Genomic DNA, 23,307 nt, shown 5'->3' with positions numbered 1-23,307 from the left:
AAACAAACTTTGAGAAGCTCTCATTTGGCCAAATGAATTTCTAGGTTTGGGAGAATTTGTGAAATTTGTAGTTCATACTGTTCAACTTTTTTTTTTTTTTTTTTTTTTTTACTAATTTTTCCCAAATTAATTTGGCCATAGGATCTTGGGTTGGAGGGGGGCATTTAGAATATATTTTCAGGATTCAAAGAATGCTAATTTAAAATGAGGGAATAAATGGGCTATCTTACAAACTAGTTGTGGGGACAGGAAGCAGAGTGATTTGGAGTAGTCAAATTTGCTTTTCAAACAATCACACGTATCATTTATGTAAACATTTTAATATTTTTGGAGAAATAACATTCAAATGTTCTCAAACTATTCACATTGCTGTGTAGAACATGCTGCTTTATACTTGGGTTTGCCTGGAAAATCATCAATTTGTAAAATGTGGCTGAGACACTTGCATATGAAGTATTTGGTTGCTTTCTATAGTCTTAAGCATTAAGAAGTAAAGATATAAGATCAGTGACTTAAGAAATATTGATAAATGATATTCTGAAAAAAGAATAAAATTGGCTCTTCATGACTAGGGCTTAAACTTCCTGGCCTTTTTTACTCAGCTTCTCCTTCCTGTGTCATCAACTGGATTTTGAATATTCTTTATAACCCTCTCTTTACAGTACCTTTAAAAATAATAAAATGCTTTATAACATGGATACAATATCTTTAAAAATAATAAAATGCTTTATAACATGGAGAATAACATAACTTTTAATTCTAATTAATTTAATTTTTGAATTATCCCCTTACATAACTTTTGATTCTAAGAATTGTCCCCTTCTCACAGTTGAGGAAATTTGAGTCTGAGAGACATTAAGTGACTTGCCCAGAGTCATAAAGCTTATACTTGAAACAAAGATTCAACCCAAGATCTTCCAAGAGCTCTCTAACCTGGCCATAACAATACTTGCCCTAAGATTTAGAAATGATTGTCCCACTTAGGGTTTAGGAGTGTTACTGAATAAGCTGATTATAGAACAAGGACTTCAATAGTCATACTATTAGATTTTTAGTAAAATTCTTTAAACAATTTAGATTGAAGAGGATTAAAGTGGTGGAGAAGAAAGCTAATGTAATGGCACAGTATGATCTCACCTTTGCGCACATCTCATGTTTTGGAAGTAGAAATCCTTTTCATCACTCTGTTTAATTTTGTACTGACATAGTGCAATTCCTTTTCTAGTTCTACTGCAAATAAAAAGAGTCTAAAATAGAATTTTAAAGAGAGTATATAGTGAGGTGACATATCATTACTATAAGAAAACCTATACCTGACAGAAGAAAACAAACCCCTTTGGAAGAAAAGAATATTGGCCCCCAAATAACTTTCACAGTCTTAAGTTCCTAAATTACTATCTAAAGTGTTATTAGAAGGAACCTTAAGATATCACTTGTTTAAAAATAATGCCCTAGTGCTAGGCAGAAGCAAAGTTAGATTTAGGAAATTAGATTTCCTATAGTGTCTCAGCCTACATCTGTAGGCTGTATGTATGATGACACTGGCTTACATCACCCTGCATGTATGATGACACTTCTTGAGATGATTAAAGCTAAAAGATTAGAGATTTGATCATAAACTTTGACTGGATTACTTTATAGAAGGGACTATTCTTCAGTGTAAAATGTGTGAATGGCACCTTTAGGGACTTAAAAATATGATTTGGCCAAGTCTTAACTACTTTATATCATGGGTAATTTTTGTTTTAATTACAAAATGAGGTTAGGAATTATGGTAAAATATCAATAGAATTAGGATTCCATTAATGCCTAATTCTTTTAAGAAAACTAGGGGTCCCTACCCATTGCCAAAATATCTTAATGCCACAACTTAATAATTTCTGAAATTCTGTCAAGTATAAGAGCTTACTCTCGAAATTCTTGTTGTGTGACAGGCTGATAAGCATCTGGAATTTCTGAAGAATAATATTTTTCTTCAAGCCTTTCTTTCCACCTTTTCATCTGGTTTGCCCTTTCAATTTCCTTATCAAGTTAAAGAAGAAAAGTATTATGTGCTGAAACTTTTATACATAAAACCAGCTTTTTCCTATTTCTGGCATGAATGTAAGTTGAGGTCTGTTTAGAAGGCATCTAGAAACCAAATTTTAAGATAGGATAGAGACATTAATAATAGGGTTTTTTTTTTTTTGGTTTGTTTTAGTTTTTTGCCATAGTAGTTTAAATTTTTTCAAACAGGCTTTTTTTTTTCTACTCAATTATATGCAACTATATCATAAATTGTTTATGAAAAATGAATCCTACTTTTTCATCAAAGTCTCTTCTGGGCTGGAAAGTTGTGTCTTTCTCTTTCCTATCATTAATACAAAATGGAGAAATAAAAGATCAAATAATAATACCAAATCATATAACCACTTAGAAAAAGTAGGATAATAATCTTACTGATAGTAAGAGATAGTTAAGTTACACTTAAATATATTATTTAGGAAATGATGAGGTTTAGGTGTTTTGTGGACTAATAACCATTTGAAGTATCGTTAAAAGTAATTTAATACATATACTCAATATCCCATTACCAGAAACCTTTAGCTATGGAGCTTTGGTAGGGAGGGAAAGCATTTTTGTATGTGCAAATGGGTAAGTTGCTAAAAAGAAAGCATCAGGAATTGGAAAATAGTTGTTTTTTACAGTGTTATATTCCATTCCTTTTGTCCCTAGTCCTAAGTAGTTAGAAATATAAGGTATTCTATACTTTCATGTATATATTAAGTGCTTATATACCAAGAAAAATGTACTGAACATTGGGGATAAAAATGGAAAAAAAAATCCCCTACAAGAAACTACATTCCAATGAGGGAGGTATATATACACGTGTGTATTATATGTATATATATATATATGTGTGTGTGTGTGTGTGTGTGTGTATGTGTATATATATATATATATATATATACACATATATATGTGTGTGTGTGTGTGTGTGTGTGTATGTGTATACACATATATATATATGTGTAAATTTTCAGAATTTTAGGATACTTCTTAAAACAGATATTTGGAGGTATAGACCTGTAGTTTGGAATCCTTGATCCTAAGCTTTTATGTCATTTATACTAGCAATCAAAAGCTTAGCGCACCGCCCCCCCCCCCTAAAAAATGTCATTAAGGTGACATAGTGGATAGAAGACTAGGCAATAGAGAACTAGGACTGCAGTCAGAAGTACCTGAATTCTCATTTATTAGCTGTGTGTCCTTGGACAAGTAACTTATAAAATGAGCTAGGGAAGGAAATGGCCAAGCATTCTAGTATTTGTCAAGAGAACCCCAATGGAATTATGAGTCAAACAATAACTTAAAAGTTTAACATTAAAATAACATCTAAATATGAAGAATCTTACACTTTATTTTTTCCTTCTGTTTGGGGTTTCTTTAATTTTAATTTCTCCATGGTCCTGGTATAGCTCTGAACATAAGAGAATTTGATATTAAAAAAGTGACAGGTGTAACAGTATTAAATAAAGAGAAAATTGGGAAGTACAGCCATATACCACTGTCTATCATTTTATCTTCTGCTTTTTATCTCTGTAGTGAAATTGAGAGTGATCATTGTAATAATGAAGATTGAGGGTATAAAATCTACCTTGTACATAATTTTTTTTTTAAATTTAATGATCATAATGTGATGTTAATTTTAAGGTTGTACTGTGTAATTTAAATCATGTCCCTACCATGATTAGAAGCTCCCCACCAAAAAAAAAAAAAACAAAAAAAAAAAAAACTGGCATATTTCAATACTGAACTGTATTTTGTAAATGTGGTATCTAATAACTAGCATTTAGATAATCTAATATCATATCTCCCTATTGAATATTTCATTTATCTAATGTTAGAAAATTGGGGCCAGGAGAAAATTGGGGCCAGGAGAAAATTGGGGCCAGGAATCTTCATTCTGCAATCCGGTATCAACAGTTGCATTTTTCAGCATTATTAATAACTGTATCAATGTTGTATCCATGTTACAATTGATAAAGCATATCTGATGCAAGAAAAATAGAGAAAAAAGAGGCTTGAAGATTTCTTCATTCATTGACCCACCCTGACTGCTTGCCCATTACAAATTACTTTGTGTGTCTCTGATGCAAGAAAAACACAGAAGTTAAGATTTTTTCTTTCACTGATCCACTTTGACTGCCTGTTCACTACAAATTACTATGAACTTTGTGTCCCTGTGAGAATTAAGCAAATTTCACTTTATTAAGTTCAGTAAAATAGCATAAACATTACAGGGAAATAGAAAAAGACAAACTAGTAATATTTGTATCCTGTGGTTTTACTAAAAGTTAATTTTACTTACTGCTTTGATTTGGTTCGCTAGCTCAGATTCTGGGCTCCTACCAATGGAATAGTCAGCTTTCACTTCAGAATAAGCATCATTAATAATTGCCAGGAACATGTTCTGTGGAGAAGTATTCCAAGAAATTAATTTGGTCAGTTTTTATCTGGGTGAGCCCAACAAGTGTTAATTTTAGTAAGTTGAAAGAATAACCCCAAAGTTTCTTAGTAACTAATTCTAAAGTGGACTGAATGGTAAAAAGAGAAGTCTCTTGTTAATTTGAAGAGGGTTTTTCAATAGCTGTCATTAATGTGCTTGGTGTAAGTCTCACTGAAATGGATGCTTTTTGGCACATTGGGAAATGCTATCCTCTCTAGAGGCATTCGTGGGTTAATCTTAGAGATTTCTAGGACCTTTGTTCTTACATTTTGATTCTTTAGGTCCTTGATTATTTGGAGTCTGTCTTTTTTTATCTGCTAACTTGTATTAGTCATAAGGTCTCTCACAAAAGCCACAATACTGTGAGACATTTCTACAGTTTAATGACATTGGAATCCAATAGATTCTCATTATGAGAGATTTATTGCATTTTTAAAATTAAGGTTGCCATAATTTTGGGGTTAGCACTCTTACCAGCAAGACAAAGAATACAAAGAAGATGAAAGTGATGAAGTAAGTGGGTCCCAGCACCTGATTAGCCTTCTCGATGTTGGCAAAATTAAAATCTCCCAGAACAATTCGAAACTGTGTAAATCTTAAAAAGAAAAACATGAGGGGGGAAAAAAGGAATCTGAAGTATTTAATAGGAAGGAGAAGTGTTGGGGATATGGGAAATTGCTGCCATCTTAAAATTTTCTAGTTGCACAAGGTAATATAAAGGGAATCTTTTAAGGAATTAGATCCCAAAGCCTGTTAACTCTCAAATCACTGATCTGGAGGGATAGGGGAGAGAATAGAGCATGGCTGAAAGGGTGACTATAAGGAAGAAGAGGCTAACTGGCTATAGAAATATGGTACTGGAACTTAGAAGCCTTGGATTTGGAGAAATTTTATATGGTCAAGGTGTCAATGACAACATTCCCCACCATTCATCCCCTTCTAAAAACTGAAAGCCTCACACTAGTGGGGTTTCCTAACACTCTAGGTTCTATAACAGTCTTGCTGTGTTTCTGGACTTTTGAAGAACTTTTTTTTGTTTGTTTGTTTCCTTGGAATGACATTCTTTTACCTTTTCTAGAAGCATTTTACTATTTTCTTCCTTGTAGATGTAAATGTGTTTTTTTTTTTTTTTTTTGATATAAGGCCAGAAAGTGACTACATAAAAGTTACTTTCTTTAGAAATGCCAAAATAATCTTTACTATGCCCATTCCATAGACAGAGGAACAGAGAAGTTTTGCTATTTGTAGCACTTAGCACTTGGCATATAACAATAGATGCCTTTTCATTTATTCATTCCTTAGCAAGATTATAGCCGAACTGGTTAGAAATTCCTACTCGAATCCCCATTTTCTATTTACTGTTAAATGTGTAGATAGACTAGAGAAAGTTTTTTTTCTTAAACTTATTGAACTTATGGAAGAGTTACATTTGTATTTGCCAAATTTCCTAATGATAGTGAATATATATGAAATATAATAAATGAAATAATATATCCTAATTGCATATAAATTTAATGTTAAGGAGAAATGCAGGAAGTTTTTCTGTGGTATTCAACTTCTTTGTCAGTTAACAAAGAGGAAAAAAATTATCTCCTTGTCAAAAGTAAGAGATGAATAAAAACTACCTCATTAGAAGATTTGAAGTAATTAGAAGAGCACTGTAGATGTAGAGTTCCCTGGAATTTATAAAATAAAATATTCATTGTATATTTAGTTTGGATTCATCTTTAAATTTATTTAAACTTAAAGATTTATTTAGCATCTATTATATGCTAGACATTGAATTATTATCCTTGACAAAAGGATTATTTTGTTTTATTTAAGACTCTTGATTTACAAAATGGGGAGAGATGCTGAGCTAGATAAATCAGAGAATGAGAAAAATATGAGAAAAATAGCCTTCAAAATAAAAAGCCTAGAAGGGAAGAAGACTTAATTATTTCCTTTTGCCTTTGGATATGTTTTAGGACAGAGGGACATCATGGCTTTATTTTTTCCCAAAGTCTCAAATAAAACTCTTACTAAGGATGAAATAACAAAAGCAGAACAAAACCAAATGAAATGAGGGCTGGATTGATAATCCAGGAATAATTGCATAGGGTTTGAGGAATTAAAACAGCAACTCTCCCTCTTCTCTAGACTTGTGGTTTATCCAGACCTTTATAGCATCTCTTCCTAAAGGGGAATGGTAAAAATAGAATATAACTGCACATTATGGAATGGCCTTAGACCAAATCTAATCTAATACAAAATCCCATGTAATATATGTAATCTGTCCTAAGTGTTGATTTAAATCTGTTGCCTAGCTCCCGGTCCAGTCCTTTTTCTACTACATCAAACTACTACTACAGGCATACTCTGCCTAACAATAGTAATTGATCCTATGAAAGTATTTAAGCAAAACCTTATTTATGTCACGAGCCAGAACAGCATAAAGACAAGAGTTAAATAGGAGTGCAGCTATGCCTTAATGCCCCCCAAATGATACTTTTACAATAATGTCATTATTAAATGGAAGTATGCTTGTAATTCAATAAAAGAAAATGGAATGAAGTTATTCAAGATTTCTATAAGGAATCCATTCCATTTTCTTTTATTCAGTAACTTTTAAGGGGGTTTGAAGAGTTGGGTGGATGGTATAGTCCCAATAGTTCATTTTATCTGTTTTTTCTTAAGCTGATAAGATTAACCAATAAACAATTTACTGAAAAAAATTGTGTATGAATCAGTTTTTTAAAAAATATATTGGATCCAATTTTAAGAATTAAAGCAAGCTTGCTAGTTAACAGAACCCCGGGTTTTAATACTTTTGTATGGATTTCAGTTCATTGAGCATTTACTAAAGACACTGTACTTGGTCGTCATGGCTTTTTAAAATTAAGGATTTCATTTTTATCTCTGCAAGATATTGGGAACAATGATAAGGAGCTGACATTCTGCTAGAGGGCATGCAACATTTACACACATTTACATAAATACAAAATAATTTGAGGAATTGGATCCCTAAGGACTAGTAAGATCATAGGAGATGGCATGAGCTAAGCTTCTAAGGAAGTTGTGTTTCTTAGAAGTAGAGGTGAAGAGGGGTTATGTTTCTATGCTCAGGGAACAATTTAATTTGTGCAAATGTAGAGAAGCAGAAAATCGTAAAGTTGAGGGAAGAGGCCATTGACCAATTTGCCTAGAATATTGAAGACCTATATTTCATTGCTTTTAAAGGACTGCACATTTAACATCTGATTTGGATAAAGTTGGTATATAAGTACAAACTCAAGATGAGCTGGGGGTAAGGATTCCAAAAAAAAAAAAAAAGTGACTTTTAAGGAAAACTTCTGCTCCCTGGGTTAAGATGCCATAGAAACCGACAATTTTATTCATTTTGTAAAAATACTGGGCTAGACATTGGGGAAGAAAGTTTGATAATCCTTCCCTTCTGGAATTGTTTCCTAACTTTTAATCCTAAAATAAAACGACCTGGAATCATAAAACCTGGGCTTCATTCTTTGGTCTGAGGATCATAGTCTCATTTAATATCTTCTCACAGCATACTTATGAGAAAATTAAAAGGTAAACTTTTTACTCTGTTACAGAAATAGGTATCTGTCAATTTTGAAAACAATTTGACATGCTTGATCTAAAGTTTTGGGAATAGTACTATGTTCTGGGATCCTGCATATTTTTATGCTGTTTCTGACTTCAGCGACTATTTAGCTAGACATTATATGTTATAAAACTAAAGCACAACTACCACCCACAAAACAAAAAGTTTTTAGGCCTTTGTACCCTCCCAGAATTAATAAATTTTAGAATTTATATTTACTCTATTGAAAAGAGCTTACATAGAATTTTGAAAAGTGGAAAAGTCATCAACCTGTGATCCAAAAACAAGATATCCTAACTGGGCATAAGCAAAGAATATTATGAAAAACATGAAGGCAAATCCTATAATATCTTTGATACAGCGGGAGAGAGTTGTTGACAGCTGCGACATTGTCTTATTAAAGCTTATGAATTTGAATATCTGAAAAAGAAAAGAATAGTTTGGAGTGGGAGAGAGAGCACCAAAGAATATAACTTCTATAAAAAAGTAAATTAGTTCTATAAGAAATTTTTATTCAAATAGATGTGCTTAAGGGAAGCTACAAGAGACCAAAGGGCTTGCTAGTAATTCCCTAGCAGGATGCAGATAATGGATGCCTTAGTGACATTTCATATTTGCAGTATACTGTATTACCCACTAGGTCTATAAATTCCTTGAGGAGACAGGTCTGCATTTTGTTTCTTTTTTATCTCCTCATGATACTTTGTCTACTACTCAGCAGTACATTTTCTTTCAACAAACTGGTGCTTATCCTGGCAACAAAGATCAAGGTCTTTGGTAAGATAAAAAGAAAACTTTGAAGGAATAAAGTTTTGTTTCTTTGAAAAAGTTTACAAAATCTGACCAAAAGCATGACTTTCTTAGTGAAAAATTATTTTAAAATGAGTTGTCAACATTGTTAGAAACAGCATTAAAAGAAGTGTTGGTTTTAAGGGCTGGCTGCTATGCAAATACTAGAATAGGTAACTTTTAGATCATTTTAAACAAATACTTTAGGAATATTAAATTTCTGCATAAGAGACTTCCTGAAAAGGTTATTTTTCCTGCTTTTTTTCTGATTTTCATCCTTTAAAAACCATAATAATGCTAGGGAAATTTTAAACTCAAGAAAGACAACTAGCTTAGAATCATGTTCTTTCAAAAATGATGCCTGGTTTTCAAAAACTATTTGTCTTTGAAGGAGGACTTTTCTTCCATTAATACATAGTCTACATATTTCCTTTCTAGTTCTACCTGGCACAACATATTGTTCTAGGATGCTTAAGTTCTATTCATGAGTAACCAGAGGAAGAGATGGATGAGAGAGTCTATTTGTCTGTTAGGTGGAAGAAACATGTGTTTAATTTCTTCCTTCCCTATCCCTCTGGCAAGCCAAGCGGGCTATTTTGGTGGTATTAGGTTGATTTGATTTGGAGAGAGAAAGAAATAAAGGAATCTGATGTGGGAAGAGGAAAGACAGTTGGATACAAGTGCTTTTACTGAAGTAAATTGCCTCTAAAAAGTAATGTACTCAATTACTGTTTGACATAGAAACTATAAAATGTTAGAGCTTGGAGATCATCTTAAAGCAAAACCTATACCAGATCTCCAGGTTCCTGACAATGAACTGTCCACTATACTACATGAGGGAGCCTCAGACATTCTACTGACACTAATTTTTTTTAATCCTCTAACTTCCAGAAAGAATAGAAGCAGACTTTTTTTTTTTAGGTGAAAAGAAAAAATTTGTTCTAATTTTGGATTTAATTTTAAATTAGAGGCCAACCCACCTCTAACATAAGAATTTTGTTATCTTTAGGACTTTTTCATTAAACTATAGTTGTATTATTTAGTGATGCTTTAAAAATGATTGGAATATAACTAGAATACCTTAATCCATGCAAAGAAGATATTAATAGCAACCATATCATTGTAACGAATCTGCCAATATGCTAGAAAATAGAAGTCTGGATATTCCTGAGTTTTTTCTAGTAGCTGTCCAAGTAAATGGTATGCTTGTGATGTGCGGAATATATTGATTGAAATGGCCAAAAGGGACAACTAAATAGGAAGATAAAAATAATTAGATGAGAATCTTCAACCCCAAATCCATTTTACATATGAATTCTAGAAATCTCTATAAATACAACAATGGTTCAACCATAATTTAAAAGGGGAAGAGAATGAGAGGAAGTTGTTTAAATAACACTTTTTCCCCTTGAAAAAAGGGACCCCCCCCTCCTACCCTAAGAATAGTAGTAGTAGTAGTAATACCTTAAACTCCACAATCACCCAGATCGCTATGATCTTTGAAACCTGAAATACTCTTGATCAAAATCTCCTATCCTTCCATGTTTTCCCTCTGCCTTACTACTACTAAGCCTATTCTTTGTCCTCATTGATATTTCCAGGTCTTTGATCCCTCTTCATTCTACCAGTCTATTGTACCTTAGTCCTTTCATGATATTAAGCCTTTAGCTTTAACCAGTTCAGCTATTCAATGTTTTGGCCTTTGAATCCCTTGCCCTCTTGTTATTGTGTAGCCTTTGTTAATCTTTAATCTTAGGGTTATACTATTCACTGTCATTTTCTTCTGCTAAACTTTAGACTGCTGGAGAAAGTGACATAACTATGTTATGGGTCTACTAAAAACTTCTGAACTGGTCCATCATTGCTATATGTAAATTCTTTATCATGTTTCAAACCTCAAGCTTCCATTGGTCTTATACCCTTATCTCCTAATTAATTACTGTGAAAGTCATAAACTCTTTTCTTCCTAAGTCCTCATCTCAAAATTCTACATCTGTCTTCTCATTCTGTTCTGAATTTTTTTTTTCTCAAGGCTAACTTCTGTCTACTTGAATCCTGGATCATATTCTCATGTTTCTTTTGGGAGCTTACCACTTCAACCATTCTTTCTCTTGCCCCTTAAAACATTCTCTTACACACGTATATATTCATGATATACATTTGAATTTATGTACTATATATGTTAGCACACTTATTAAGTTATTAAAGCTTTGTATGTATATATATGTGTGTATATATGTATATATACACACACACACACACTCACTCATATATGTAAGGATGATCTGAAAGTCAGATGAGGAGTCTTTAAAAACCATAACAAGGATTTTATATTTGATAATGGAGGTGATGGGAACCACTGAAATTACTGAATTGGAGGGAAAAAAGGAGATAGTCAAACCTTTGATTTAGGAAAATCAATTTGATAGTCGAGTAGAGACTGACAAATCAAAACTTGAAGCAGGGAGACTAACCAGCAAACTATTGCAGTAGTCCAGGTATGAGTTGATAAAGGCCTGCTCCACAATAGTGGTAGTTTCTGGGGAGAGAAGAGCTGGATGTAGGTGGTTTTATGAAGGCAGCATCTGGAGAACTTAGTGACAGATTAGTTATGGAGGTTGGGTAAGAGTGAGGAGTTGGGTGAAACCTAGATTGTGAGCCTGGGTAAATGGGAAGATGGTAATGTCCTCAACAATAGGGAAATTAAAAGGGAGGGTTTTGAGAGAAAGATAATGATTTTGTACATATTAAGTTTGAAATGTCTAATGGATATCTAGGTCAAGATAGATTATGGGAGATGTAATATTGGGAGTGATGACATTGATTAGGGCTAGATAATTAATTTGGAAATCATCCTCAGAGAGATGATAACTAAATCTGTGGAAATTGATGAGATCACTAAGTATGTCAGAAGAAAAAAGAACCCAGAATAGATCCTTCAGGGATGCTTATGGTTAGTGAGTTTGGATTCATGAAAGATAAAAGTCTGAGAAGGAGTGGCCAGACAGGAGAGCCAAGAGAGAGCAGTGTCATGAAACATTTGAGAGAAGAGATTATCAAAAAAAAAAAGATGACTGACACTATCAGAGGTTGCAGGGCTCAAGAAGAATGAGGACTGAAGAAAGGCCACTAAAATTTGATGATTAATAGATCACTGGTAACTTTGGAGAAAGCAATTTCAATTGAAGGATGAGGGCAGAAGCCAGCATATAGAGTTAGGAGAAAGTTGAGACATTTATTGAAGATGACCTTTTCCAGGAAGTTATCCACAAAAGGGAAGACAAATATAGGATGATAACAAATATAGGATAATGGGGATAAATGGATCAAGTGAGGAAGATACTGGAAATTAACCAGTTTTTAAGTTTTTAAAAGATTAAATACAAGAATAGATGCAAAATAGGTAATTGATAACAAATATAATGGTGTGAAATTATTCGTTTATGTTAGTGAGTACAGATGATAAACATGGATGCATTGGTAATGGTTTTCTTTTTATATTGGGTAAAAATTGTGCTTAAAAAAAAGAGGGACAAGATTGTTGATCATGATGGATCGGACAGTGACAACTGTGACAAAGCAGAGCTGCCTAATTTTTGTTTTCCTTTTTTTTTTTTTCTGAAAGGAAAATTATCTTAGAAATATAAAGGCCATAACAAAAAATGGTTGATGAGCTGAAACTAGATTTAAGCAAAATTATAGTGAATGAATTTGATCAAGTCACTTGGACTGAATAAACTACATCCTACAGTATCCAAAGAACTGTCAGATATGATGGCTGAGCCACTGCCTATGAGCTTTGAAAGACTGAAGGATGGGAGAAATACTTCAGGATTTGAAAGTCAAAAGTTATTCCAACTTTTTTTTTAAAGGGGGAGAAAATGGATTTTGCACACTAAAGGCTAGCAAGCTTGAATTCTGTTCCTGTCAATATTGTAAAACACATTAATAATGGGATGTTTAGCAAGCCTTAAAACAAGGAAGCAATTATGAAGAACCAACATGGCTTCAAGTAATGCCTGACTTCATTTTCTTTTTTGATAGGGCTACTAGATTGGTAGATCAAGGGAATGCTGTAGTTATAGTTTATGTTGATTTTTAGCAAATCATCTGATAATGTTTTATGATATTCTTGTGGAAAAGATAAGATGTGGGTTAGATCTTCAACTTACTCATTTTCCATGACCTACTCCTTTACCCCACTTTAGTTATAGTCATACCCTTCATTTTGTCATCACCTACAAACTCAATTTTGTTAATGCACTTTAAAATTCTCTTATTTGATCACAATCTGTCATCATTCCACCTCTCCCTCTATTTTGCAATTACAGAGCCTGTTCTTCATACTCAGCATGATCTTCAATTTTTTGACTCCTCATTTCTTTCCTAGATTATCTCCTTTGCGTTGGCTATATTCTTCTCCCTTCCCCATCTTGACTCCTTGGTGAATCAGTTCAATTTTACCCTCTCCTTTTCTCTCAAATCCCTTGCTCCCTTATACTACTACCAGATCTTGCCCTGCCATTCAATCATGAGTTACTCCCACCATCTATCTCCTTTACTCCTACTCACATGATGCTGAATGAAGGTGAAGAAAATTGTGAAATTGTGTTGAGTGGGTCCACTATAAATCCATTAATCTTAACTGAGTCCTCACTGTGGCAAAGCAATCCTTTCACAACATCCTCCCCCTCTCCCTCCGACTTATCACATTCACATGACAGTGACTTTTCCACACTTTTTCATTCCTCTTCAAACCTGTTATAGCCTCTCTTATCCTCTTAGATGAGGACCTTATCTCTTATTTCAATGAAAAAAACTGAAACCATTCATTGAATGGTCTTTTCTTCTCTTTATTTCACATCACTCAGATAGCTTCTGCCATAATGTCTTGCACCTGTTTCACATGAAGAGGTGGCCCTTCTTACCAAGGCAAACCCCTCTATGTACACGAGTGAATCCATTCCTTCCCATCTTCTCCAGCAAAATGTCTCTCCCATCATCCCCACTCTCATCTTCAATTTCCTGCTTTCTGAGGATCAGTGATTCACTCTTAACAGCATGAAGACTTAACCAAACTTTATTTGTAATTGGTCTCTATCTAATTCAGTAGACTAAAACATATCATGAAGAATTCAGATACTAGCTGATGTGATCCTGGGCAAGCCACTGTTTACCTCAGTTTTTCATCTGTAAAATAAGCTGAAAAAGGAAACTGCAAACTACTTTAGTATTTTTGCCAAGGAAATCTCAAAATATAATTATGAAGAATCAGATGCAACTGAAATGACTGACCCAACAACAATAATTAGTTACTTTCCTCCTCTTCATTCCTATTCCAGAAAGCACCAATGATCTACAGCTGGTTACAGGAAAAGTTGTCTTTGGTCCCCTTTTCCTTTAAAAAAAAACTCCAAAACTTTTCTATTCTTCTTTGTCCTTCTCCCATTGTATCCAGTGCCTCCATGCTATCCCATACTTCAGTGTCCTGAAGACTTGCCCTACTCCCAAATTCATAAGTCCCCAAATTATCTCTTTTTTCAGCCTTTTAGTATCCTGTTTATTAGCAAAAGTGCAAGGAAAAAAATAATTTAACAAATCCATTTCTACTTGCATTTTAAGAAGACTTTGCTAATAATGCCTGTATATCTCTTCTATATTTCATGAACTTGTGATTTTATCATTTTAGGTACTAACTTCACCAATTCAGATCGAAACTCAACTAACATTAGTAAATGATCTTATGGAGTTGCTGTGGCTAGAAATTCATCACCCAGTGGACAAACCAGTGACCAACAGTCTTTGGATATTACATCTAGACCCATAGCCAAGAGTCATTAATTGGCATAGGACCTGTAAGAGCTTGGATTTCTTTTCACAGCTTTCAAGAACTCAGGACCTTCTATGTCATGATGTAATATCTGAATAGTAAGACTTTAGTGCAACTGGAATTTTATTATATAAGGAAGAAATATTTTTTGAGAAGGGGGTCCTTGTGCTTTAAAAGGCAGATCTTCACAATAATTCATTTTACCATAAATCCTGCTGTGCCCTGGGGAAAGACAAATTGTTCTCTTTAGATGGTAGTACGGGAAGTTGTATTATACATATACTCAGTAACATTTTGTTTAAATTGATGAATTTCCTTCTTATTTAAATAATAGCAGAAGAGACAAACTAATTTCCCACCTTTCCCATTATTTAGATGCAAATGACCAACTTCATAAGTAGTTTCAATACTCACCAACAAAAGCAGCAATTCTAACAAGTTCCAAAAACTCTTGAAATAGACGTATTTATATTCTTTCATTTTTTTAATTTCTTGGATGATAAAGTTAATAATGAAAATACAAAATATGATTTCACAGGAAGCAATAAAGTAGTCAAAGTAAGTAACATATCTGAGTAGCTTCACAGAGTAAAAATTCCACGAAGTGAGTACACCTCCAGTTGCAGGGAATTCTGCTACTAATCTGCAAAATTGTGTTTTGGAAAAGTAATTGTGGCTTCTAAGTATTGTACATCACTTTCAGAATATAATTCATTATTAGTGAAATATCCAGTGAATGAAGATAACTTATTTTTAATAATAAACTAGATTAGTTGAAAGAATTCTGGATTTGAAACCAGAATATCTAGGTTCAAATTCTGGCTTTTCCTGTTATTACCAGTATGACCTAAGGCAAAGTCACCTCACCTGTTTGTCTGTTTGGGCCCTCAGCTTCTTACTCTTTAAAATAAGACGGTTGGACTAAATGATTAAATGGAAAGTTCCTTTCCACTTCCAAATTTGTGATTTTTGTAAATATTTGTTTTTCCAGTATTTCCAGAAATACTTGAAAGATTGAATTTTAAGTTTTACAGGGAATTTGTATATATGTATACACACATATATATCTTCTAATTTAATAAATACTGAGCATCTACTGTGTGAAACAATATAGTAGATATTGTTTCGGTATTCAAAGACCAAGACCATGATCCTTTCTTCAAAGAACTTACATAGTGCCATTAGATTGTAAGCTCCTTGAGGGCAGGGACTATCTTTTGCCTCTTTTTGTTCCCTGGTATTTTGCGCAGTGTCTGGCACATAGTAGATGCAGGAGCTATAAGACAGGAACACAAATAACTAGTGAAATGAGAGAGCTGTAAAATTCTTGGTATGGTTTATTTCTGGCAACTCCTAATGATCAGTGTTTGCATATGCCTAGACCCTAGATAATCCAAATGTGTAAAATTAGATGCTCATATATAACAGGAAAAATTCATATCCTGTTTAATTCTCAATGGGAATTATTTGAGGTTATAAACTAACAAATCTCATAGAAAATAATGTTAATTTACTTGCTTTTCTAGCATTGGTTCTTTTGGTTTACATTTTTTTAAAATCTAAGATTTGTAGATGTTACTACTGTATAACTCTGAAGACAACTCCAAAAAAAGAGTATGAACAATATTGAAAGGTACATCACATTAATAAAGGGGGTAAGATTTACTCACCTGATGATACAAAAAAGGTTTACATTAGCATTATAAATTGAAAAATCAATAAAAATAACTCTGGTCCCTCTAGTGATCCAGCTGTTCAATTTTAGGAAAGTAAACTTCTCTTTGGCCGCAGTCTTTGATATGGGTAAAGTGAACATATATCCTCCATTATCATAAACACCAAAAATTCCCCAATGACGAAAGGAAAGTGATGAAGAAGGGGAATACTTCCATCTGTTAGAGAGAAGAATGTGGTATTATTTATGGTTAGGAGGCCTGATTGAAAAGTTATTACTTTAAAAAAATTATTGGTATATTTCATGTTTATATTTCCTTGATTCCCCCTATACAATCTTCTAGAGAGCCATTTTTTATAATAAGGGATGTTTTTAATAAAGAAAAAGAGAAAAAAATGCCTGACTCCTGAACTCTGAAAAGGAATGAGAGATGGTACTTTTTCATATTTCTTCTTGGGGACTACATAATTCTGTATAATTTCACAAAATTCAATTTTGATTGCTTTGTGGCTGCTCTTCTCACTTAAACTCTTTTATTGTATATAATGTTTTCTGGGTCTATTTTACTTTTTCCTTAGTTCATATATCTTTCTATACTTCTATATACTCGTCATATCCATATCTGTTTTACAGCACGATTATATTCCATTACTTTCATATCCTACAATTTTTCAGCCACTTCCCAATTTGTTTCTAGTTCTTAATAGTCACAAAAATTGTTACTAAAACTATTTTGATATATGTTAAGCTTTTATCTTTGTCAATAACCTCCTTAGCTGTTTGAGAAAAACAAAAATTTAACAATTAGCCAGATAATAGTCACATAATATTTACTTAAAAATGATTTTTAATAAGGAAAAGCAGATTGAATAATGAATGACTATATCATTTAGAATTAGAGCTTTGGTAATAAATACATTTAATAAATAACACCAAACTTTCCGTATAGCTTTTTTTTCTACAGTATTCCTTAAGGCCAAATCTATTTTTTCCTTTTTGCTAAAAGCTAATTTTGTGTTTGTGTGTAAAGTCTGAAAAGGAAAAAGAGCTTAAGTATCTCTTTAACCTCAAGTTACTAATTCAAAAGATGACCTAAATATGCATTTCAAAATATTTTCATCAATAAGATTGTGGTATGCAGCCTACCCTTAACAGCAAAATAATTTGCCTAACATATAGTACATAAATTCCTTAGTTTCCCCTAAACACAATTACCTTAATTAATGTGGATTATTTTTGCTGACATTTTTTTGGGGGAGGAATTTGGTTCAGATCTTTAATTCCACTAAAAAGGAACTCCTAGCTAAATTGTAAAGCAGATAAGAGTACTCAGGAAGACCTGAATTCAAATCTAGCTTGAGAAACTTACTACCTTGCTTGACCTTGGGCAAGTCACTTAACCTCTGCTCAGTTCTCCCAACTGTAAAATAAAGATAATAATATCACTAACAACGCAGGTTGTTACGAGGATCAAATGAAATAATGTTTGTTGTAAGCTACTTGTGCATAATGCTTAGTACACAGTTGTTTTTGAGTTGTATCCAATTCTTTGTGACTCCATTTGAAGTTTTCTTGGCAAAGATACTGATTTGCCATTTCCCTCTCCACCTCATTTTACAGATGAAGAAACTGAGGCAGACAGGATTATGTGACTTGCCCAGGGTCCCACAGCTTGTTTCTGAAGCTGGATTTCAATTCAGGAAGAAGAGTCTTCCTATTTCCAGATCTGGTATGCTCTATTACGTACACCACCTAGATGTCCTAGCAGGTAGTAGACATTTAATAAAAGCATTTCCCCCAACAAAGGAAAGCAAATCAACAATTGTTCTGGACCTAAGTGTTAATAAAGTAACTTGGGGTACTGAGTGATTAATTTTTATAGCTATTGAAGATTACATGTAACCAGCTCCCTTGGCTCTTTCTTCTCAATTGATTTTCAGATTTGTGGCAGTTATTATTTATTCAACATTGATTTAAGTATTGTACTAAGTACGGTGCTTGAATTTTTAATACGGCAATGATGGTACATTGATTTACCACTCTCAAGGTGTTTTTGTTTTCTTTAAATAGAAAGTATTAAAAGGCAGCTTTTTTTTTTTTTTTTGGTAGTAATCACATTTAGTATATACTTTAGAAACAACATAAATTACTTTTGAGAATTTACAAAAGATAATAATATCCATTGTGTGATTTCACAACACTTACTCAGGTACCTGTCTAGGGCCAAAATCAGATCGGTCTTCATTTTCTATAGTATATCTGTCAAAACATTCATCCATGAAAGACTGAAATTTTGGATAGACAATGCATGTGTTGTTTCGGACTTTAAGCTGTCGAATTCGAGGGACTCCTAGAAGTACATTCTCATAGTAGATGCGGCTGCTGTTTTTCAGTTGATACAAAACCTCTGTATTATACCATGAGTCACAGTACAGACCTTCCAAAAGGGGTCCCTCCATAAACTATGCACAGTAAAAAAAAAATGTAAATAGTTATACTGTCAACTTAATAACAGTCTACTCTCCTAATACCACAAAATTACTATGTAAACCTTAAAATTGCTAAAGAAATGTCAATTGTTCTTAGCAAAATGAAATTAAGACTTCTGATTAAGCCAATACTCATTTAATTAACATTTGTTTGATGATCTAAGTACAATTTGGTCCTGAATACACATGTATTAGTGCAAACTATAGCAGGAAATCTGTCTGTCATCTTCCTTATCAAATGACTGGTACTTGTAGTATGGGGCAATGAAGGAATTGGAGGGCTGAAGCCATCTCTAAGTTTTAAATACTTTAAGCAAAGATAGTTATTTCTGACTAATAAGTAAAATTACTAAGACTCACACTATTATTTCTTATTGTAGTGAGAATTTTTAATTTTTGATTTCTTTATATTATCTGGGACACTGGACCATTCCTCCTTGCAAATTTGGTTAACTGAAAATCTATTTACTATTAATATGTGGGATATGAAAATTTATTTTAAACCTTTAGCATTTCCTAAATAAGAAACCAAAAGAAGAATATCAATTGTTGCTGATTCTTTTACTTCCAGTCAATCTTCCCATTCAGTCAGCCTATTTGCAAACTCTCTAAATATAGTTCAATGTGTAATCTGATTTAGTTTACCTATAGAGTTTGTTTGATGAATATTGTTTCTTTAGGGAATGCATGGTTTTATGACTTTAAATTTTTTTTCAAATTTTATGTCATTAAAGGGAGCATTAGGATTGTGAATTTAACTTTTATGGGCTAAGAAGAACATTTAAGATTACAATATGTACAACAATTATTTTTTCTGTTACTAACTTAATTTTGCATATGAGAGGTCTTATCAGAATCCTAATGATTGGTTTTTCTCTGAGACCCATATCTTTGAGTGAGCCTAGTAATAAAACCTGGGTTTTTACCTCTATAATTTCTGTGTCGGGGTAAATATACTTCAATAGCAGTTACATACTACACAAACTCAGAGAAATTTCTTTCATAATTTTCTTTACCTGGCGCAGACTAGTGACTAGTCTCATTAATGATCTCCATATAGGAATTCTTTCCTATTTCAGGGCATACATATATTCCTGCATGTAGTCAATACATCCTTCTTTTCCAGATAAAGTAAGAATAAAAAGAAAATCAGCATTTTTAAAGGAACCCATTAGGGTAGGAAACTAGTAGTTTTAAAGGAGGTAGGGGAGGTTTCATTTATATAATCCATGCTAGTAGGTAATAAGTGATTGGGATGCTGACTTGGTGTCAAGAAGCCCTGAGCTCAAAAATTTAGCCTCAGACAACAGTTGTATGACTCTGGGCAAGTAAATTAACATGTTTGCCTCAATTTTCTCAGCTGTAAAATAGGGATAATAACCACATCAGAGTTGTTGTGAGGATCAAATAAGAAAATTATTTGTGAAGTGCTTAGCACAGTGCCTGGCACATAGATACTATATAAATGCTTCTTCCCTTTCCCCTTCCCTATTGGTGGGCAAATGAACCTTACCTTCCAAAACTCAGTTATGGTGCTAACAGATTTAAAGTTGGTTCTGTCTTCCCCAAGCACAGAAGTTTCCAAAAACAGAGTTGCTATAACTTTGTTCAAGTAATACATATTTGTGCTTACCATTCCAAAAGTCACTAGAGAGAAAAAATTAAAAAAAAAAAGTATTTAAAAATCCAGCTTCCTGTGAAACAATATCCAGGCTTTATGTGGTTAGCCTATTTCAACATTTTATGCTTAATCCAGGCTCAATTTATACCTACTTATGCAAAGCTTCTACTTTGCATTAAATCAGGCCTACTTCCATTAAATCAGGCAAAATATCATATTGTTTTGAAAATAGGGTTCTTCTCTTTCCTCCTCCCCCAAAACTGACTTGAATGAAACCTGTATCTAACAATTGACTATTTTTTCAGAATTTTTTTTGAGTTCTCTATAAGAATATGTAAACTATGTGGTAAATCTCGACAGGATGTACAAGCTACATATTCTAAGTTGATCATAATGATTAAAACATTGTTGATGATGCATAAATTCCAGCAAATGCTTTCCAACTATCAGTCTAGTTACTTCATAGAGTTTATTGATCACTAAGAATGTAAGCACTTATGCACAAAGCCAATACTATCTACAAAGTCAGCCCACCATCTGTAAAAGATACACTTTAAAGACGTTAATGGTAGTGGATTTGCATCCTTTTATCTTTTGACTTGAAGGATTTCTTTGTGGCCAAAAGCAGCCATTTTCAGCATTCAAATTGTTCATAAAACAAAGCAACCCAAGTGCTCAGCACTATTAATATCTTGTAAACATCTGAGTTAGATGATATTAATTTTAACTCACTCCCATATTTATCGAATTAACCCAGTCATAATTAATCCCACTACCTGTCTACTTACATATACATAGGTCTGTTAGAAAAATAAGGTAGATAAGCAGCTCCTGAAGGGTGGATCTAATTTCTAGTTCTTTTTTATAGGTCAGCTTAGGTTTCGGTGACACTATAAAGCATAAAACAAAGGTTTTTCTTTCTATAAATAAGAAGCATTAGCAAATATCCAACTTATTCCACTACTGACCAAAAAATACAGCTGATTTTTGATATTTTACTGCTTACAACTGTGAGGTAGTTAACAGTTGTGATAATTTATTCTTCCTTTGGTGAGAGTTTACGGTTCCATTTTACAGATGTAGTAAATGCACAATTATCTGAGGTCTTTCAGCAAACTGATAGCAGATCTTATACTAAAACAAAGATTCAGTTACTGATTTAAAAGCCTGATCATGACTAGAAATTTTGACAAGCGTCCACTTTGCCACACTTGCCAAGATAATTGCTTTTTTGGTCAACTAGTTGTTTTAAGGAGTGAAAGGAAAGTTGAATCAGTTTAAGGACAAGATGGCTGGCAGCTGGGTACCCTACTATAAAGATGGATGTGATCAAGGTGACCCTGGAACACTTCTAGAACCACTTAAGAGTGATAAATAAAGAACTGAGGAGTGATAAATAAAGAAAAAACTGGAGGGAGTGGTATTATCAGGAGAGAAGGGCAAAATTATCATTTTGGTGAGTACTGTTTGCAACTCAGCTTTGATCTTTGTTAGCCAAGCCAACTACTGCTTTTAAAATTTTTATCTATTTATCTTGGGGAAACCAACAAAGGCAAGGCCTCAACCCTAAGCCTCAGAGAACAGGCTGTTACATCCCTGGGAGGGCGTGGGAGTAAACTCCTGGCTTCCTTCCTGCCCATCCAAAATCCCACCTTGCACAAGCATGCCCTTAATGCTAGTACCTTCCCTTTGCGTAGCTTGTCTGTACACAGTGGTTTGCAAACTGTATGCCACATCAGAATGCGCTCCTGGAAGGCAAGGCGCGCTTTCTACCTTTTAGCATCCCCGGTGCTTAACAGAATGCCTTAATAAAGGCTTGTTGGCTAACTGTCCACAAGACCGGCTCAATAGGTTTATTACTAAAATGCTAACGGGATCGGGATGGCGGGGAATACGACACCACCTCCCTGCAGGATCTTAAGAAATCCGGGTGTCCAAAGGCCCCGTTTTACAGATGTGGAAACTCTGTAAACCTCCAAGAGGATAAAAGACTTGCCCAAAGCCCGTCACTCAGCTGACGTGTGGGAGGCGGGGCCCAGCCTTCTGACCGTCCCAGTCTGGGCCGTCCCTTTCTCACCCCCGGCTTCGAATTGCGGCCTCTGGGCGTTAAAAGATTTCACTTTGGCCATCACAGATTCCGGTGCGAGGGTGTAGATAGAGGTGGTGGTTTCCGGCTCCTTTTAAACCGCCAAGTTTTGGAGCCTGAGAAACCCAAGCCCCGCCCTCCCCGCGGGCGGCTTTTTCCGCTTCGCGCCGCGCCTGCGCACTCCTTCCGAGTGAGACCGTTCTACCCCTTACCCCTTTGCGCGAGGGGCCCAGAGGTGCGTCTATGCGCTGGCCGCCGCCTATCCCGACCCTGATCCCGGGCGGAAGTGCTCTTGGGTTCTCCCTCCGCCTCGGGTCGCTCTCGCCACTTCCCTGAGCAGGAGAGAGGTCCGTTCCCTTTCGCTGCGTACCCCTCTCATTCCCACCCCTCCCTCCACCCTCCCTGCCGGCGTGAGAGCACGGGCTCCATCCAGCACGCTCCCTTCTTGCCTCGCACGTCTGCGCGCACAGCCTAGGAGCTTTCCTCCCATAAGCCCCCCCGACACCGCACCGCCCCCCCCTCCGGGCAGAGAGCAAGCATGTTCCAACCCCGCGGCCTCCCGTAGCGCGCCGGCTCCCATCCTCCGCCCCTTTCTGGCGGAACCTGCTCCGGAACGAAAATGCTGGGCCCTCGGAGAGGAAAAGTCGGAAGCAGTGGACTTGCGGGGCGGATCTTAAAGAAACCCAGTTTTACCGAAACCTTGAAAGGTTGGGGAAGGGTGACAAAG

The 23,307-nt window shown here is 34.5% G+C and overlaps 2 protein-coding genes across 2 annotated transcripts in view; one reads left to right on the top strand and one right to left on the bottom strand.

The window, feature by feature from the left end:
- Positions 1-23,307, top strand: part of FAM13B (family with sequence similarity 13 member B) — a 231,591-nt gene that overhangs the window by 158,101 nt on the left and 50,183 nt on the right. The window lies entirely within an intron of this gene.
- Positions 1,064-22,782, bottom strand: PKD2L2 (polycystin 2 like 2, transient receptor potential cation channel). Its single transcript, XM_031953324.1, has 14 exons — positions 22,572-22,782; positions 21,283-21,384; positions 20,387-20,520; positions 18,590-18,846; positions 16,380-16,601; positions 15,124-15,352; positions 9,960-10,130; positions 8,329-8,510; positions 4,964-5,084; positions 4,352-4,453; positions 3,396-3,460; positions 2,302-2,350; positions 1,910-2,022; positions 1,064-1,247 (listed from the first exon to the last, which is right to left on the bottom strand). Exons 1-14 carry the CDS (start codon positions 22,621-22,623, stop codon positions 1,151-1,153), a joined length of 1,896 nt encoding a protein of 631 aa, XP_031809184.1. The 5' UTR covers positions 22,624-22,782; the 3' UTR covers positions 1,064-1,150.

Source organism: Sarcophilus harrisii, chromosome 2 (genome assembly GCF_902635505.1).
Source record: "Sarcophilus harrisii chromosome 2, mSarHar1.11, whole genome shotgun sequence".
Taxonomy (NCBI): domain Eukaryota; kingdom Metazoa; phylum Chordata; class Mammalia; order Dasyuromorphia; family Dasyuridae; genus Sarcophilus; species Sarcophilus harrisii.
Note: the sequence above shows the minus strand (reverse complement) of the source record. Positions and strands in the feature narration are given on the sequence as shown.

Bases quoted from the DNA above. Each gene is read 5' to 3' on its own strand.
- PKD2L2 (XM_031953324.1), bottom strand. From the start codon at position 22,623: ATGGCCAAAGTGAAATCTTTTAACGCCCAGAGGCCGCAATTCGAAGCC. The intron at 10,131-15,123 runs GTGAGTATTGAA...CTTCCTATTTAG, and splicing joins TAGAATTGCTGCTTTTGTTG to TTGTCCCTTTTGGCCATTTC. The intron at 5,085-8,328 runs GTAAGCTCTTTT...TTTCTTTTTAAG, and splicing joins TCCACTTTTCAAAATTCTAT to ATTTACACAGTTTCGAATTG.